The sequence below is a fragment of the Clytia hemisphaerica genome, unplaced genomic scaffold (genome assembly GCF_902728285.1).
Source record: "Clytia hemisphaerica strain Z4C2 unplaced genomic scaffold, Clytia hemisphaerica genome assembly, whole genome shotgun sequence".
In the NCBI taxonomy this organism is placed as follows: domain Eukaryota; kingdom Metazoa; phylum Cnidaria; class Hydrozoa; order Leptothecata; family Clytiidae; genus Clytia; species Clytia hemisphaerica.
This window is the reverse complement of record NW_027103892.1, coordinates 644,467-646,584: the sequence shown is the minus strand read 5'-3', so window position 1 is coordinate 646,584 and position 2,118 is coordinate 644,467. Positions and strand designations below refer to the sequence as shown.

Sequence of the window (2,118 nt, the reverse complement as noted above, 5' to 3'; positions counted from 1 at the left end):
CTCCGATGTTTGTTGGCGGACATTTCAGTTTATTGATTACCTCACTGGATGCTGGATCCATTTTGTGACCATCATTCCCAAGTACTTTATTTCTGATTTGAACACTTCACATTTGGCTGGATTCAGTTTCATTGAGTGCTTTCTACATTTCTGGAGAAGTATTATTAGGTTAGCTAGTGCATCTTCAAAATCGCTGCCATAACTGATGATATCATCTAGGTACGGTAATCCAGACGTTTCATATGCTTCTTCTAGATTTGAGCTGATCTTCCTCTGGAATTTTGGAGGTGCATTCTTCAGACCCATAGGAATTCTCAACCACTCATACAATCCCCATGGCGTGGAAAATGCTGTTTATTTACGAGCTGATTCTTCCATGAAACCCTGATGGTAAGCTTTTGTCAAGTCAAGTGTGCTGAAATATTTTTGACCACCAAGATTGTCCAGGATGTCATCAATTCGTGGAATTGGCATTCTATCAGGTATGGTGACATTGTTTAATGCACGGTAGTCGATACACAGTCGCAGCGAACCATCTTTCTTTTTAGCGCACACAATAGGACTACTGTATGGGGATTCAGATGTTTTAATCCAGCCATTTGCTATCAAGTCATCCATGTAGTCTTTCACGGTTTTGTACATTTGTTTTGGGATGCGTCTGTATGGAACATGAATTGGTTTACTGTCTGTGAGTTGGATGTCCATGTAGAAGTCCTTCATCTCCCCTATGTCTGATTTTTCCTTTGAGAAGACGTCACAATATTCATACAGGACCTTTTCCACTGCCTCTTGTTTTTCTTGATCAAGGTGGTCAATATTTACTGCAGGTTGCCATTTTCCTTTATCCGCTTCAACATCGACCATATTCACTCTGGGTAAGTTAACAGAAATTGAGCAGAGCCGACCAACGATTTCCTTTGGATGTATTGTAATTGGATGATCTGTGCAGTTCATGGCTAGGACTTCAAAATCTTTCTTACTGGATACCAAGCATTCCATGTACTCAAGCAAAGACTTTTCACTTGTTATGGGTTCGAACAACATGGGAGTTCCCCTTTCTTTATGGATGTCAGGAACTGAACAAGGAACTTTTCGACATTCTCCCGGTTCCACCACGATTGATTCACCGCAAAACACATTCATCTCCATCACTTCGCCTTCCATGGCATTGATCACTGCCTTGCCTTCCAGCATCATCCCTACTGCACCAGCTAAGTCGTGTGAGAAATGGTCCTTTGATTGGTGTTGATACAAGCAACGTATGAGGTTGGTACCAACAATACAGTTTGGTAGGGCTGTATTAGTAACCAAAAAAGGACACGTAATTTCCATACGGTTTGATGGCAATGAAAACTTTAGTAATGCCACACTTGCAAGCGCCAGTGGAGTATCATTCGCAACTTTCACCGTGAAGCAATTCGATTTCAGAGGGGTAATTGGTGTATCTGGAAATTCAGTCAGCAACCAATTTGAAGAAAGCACAGATACCATGCTTCCTGTGTCAAATAACGATTGAAATTGTTTACCATTGATCATGCAAGTGATGAATGGCTTTGGTCCAACCAGCTACGCCATGCATTGTGCTTGCTGCGAACTGAGAGGCTGCGGCTTCATGATTTCAAAATGGCTTGCTGTATGCTTTAGCACTGGTCTTGACGGCAAAAACGGGTTATTTGATTTTAATTTTAAGCAACTTGGAAGTGAATTCTGGGATTTAAATGGGTTGGTTGATGGACATTTATCGGAAAGTGAAATATTTACAGTGGACAAGTCAGGATACGCAGACAAAAAATCAGGCAATGGACTATAAACAAATCGAACATGTTTCTCCTTTCTTTCCTCATGAGTTTCCAAACCAGAAACAGAAGTTTGATCATACCTTTCATACTTGTAGACATCGTTTTGACTTGTTTCAGTATCACAAACATTCTCCCAAACATGATTTCCTTCCAAACTTTCTGTTAAATGGCTTTGATTTGTGGGATGTCCAATTACAGTTGCTTTGCCCCACATCGAAGCAACTGTTGCTAGTTTTTTCCTTTGCAACCGGCTCGATAGTGGTCACTGGATCCGCAGGAGTAGCAATGGTCACACGTACCCACATCGATTCCTTGGTCA

General features: G+C 41.3%; 1 protein-coding gene across 1 annotated transcript; it reads right to left on the bottom strand.

Moving 5' to 3' along the window:
* Positions 1–354: 354 nt before the first annotated feature.
* LOC136808711 (uncharacterized) lies at positions 355–1,491 on the bottom strand. Its single transcript, XM_067065253.1, has one exon. The coding sequence runs from the start codon at positions 1,489–1,491 to the stop codon at positions 355–357; it is 1,137 nt and encodes a 378-aa protein (XP_066921354.1).
* Positions 1,492–2,118: the final 627 nt, after the last annotated feature.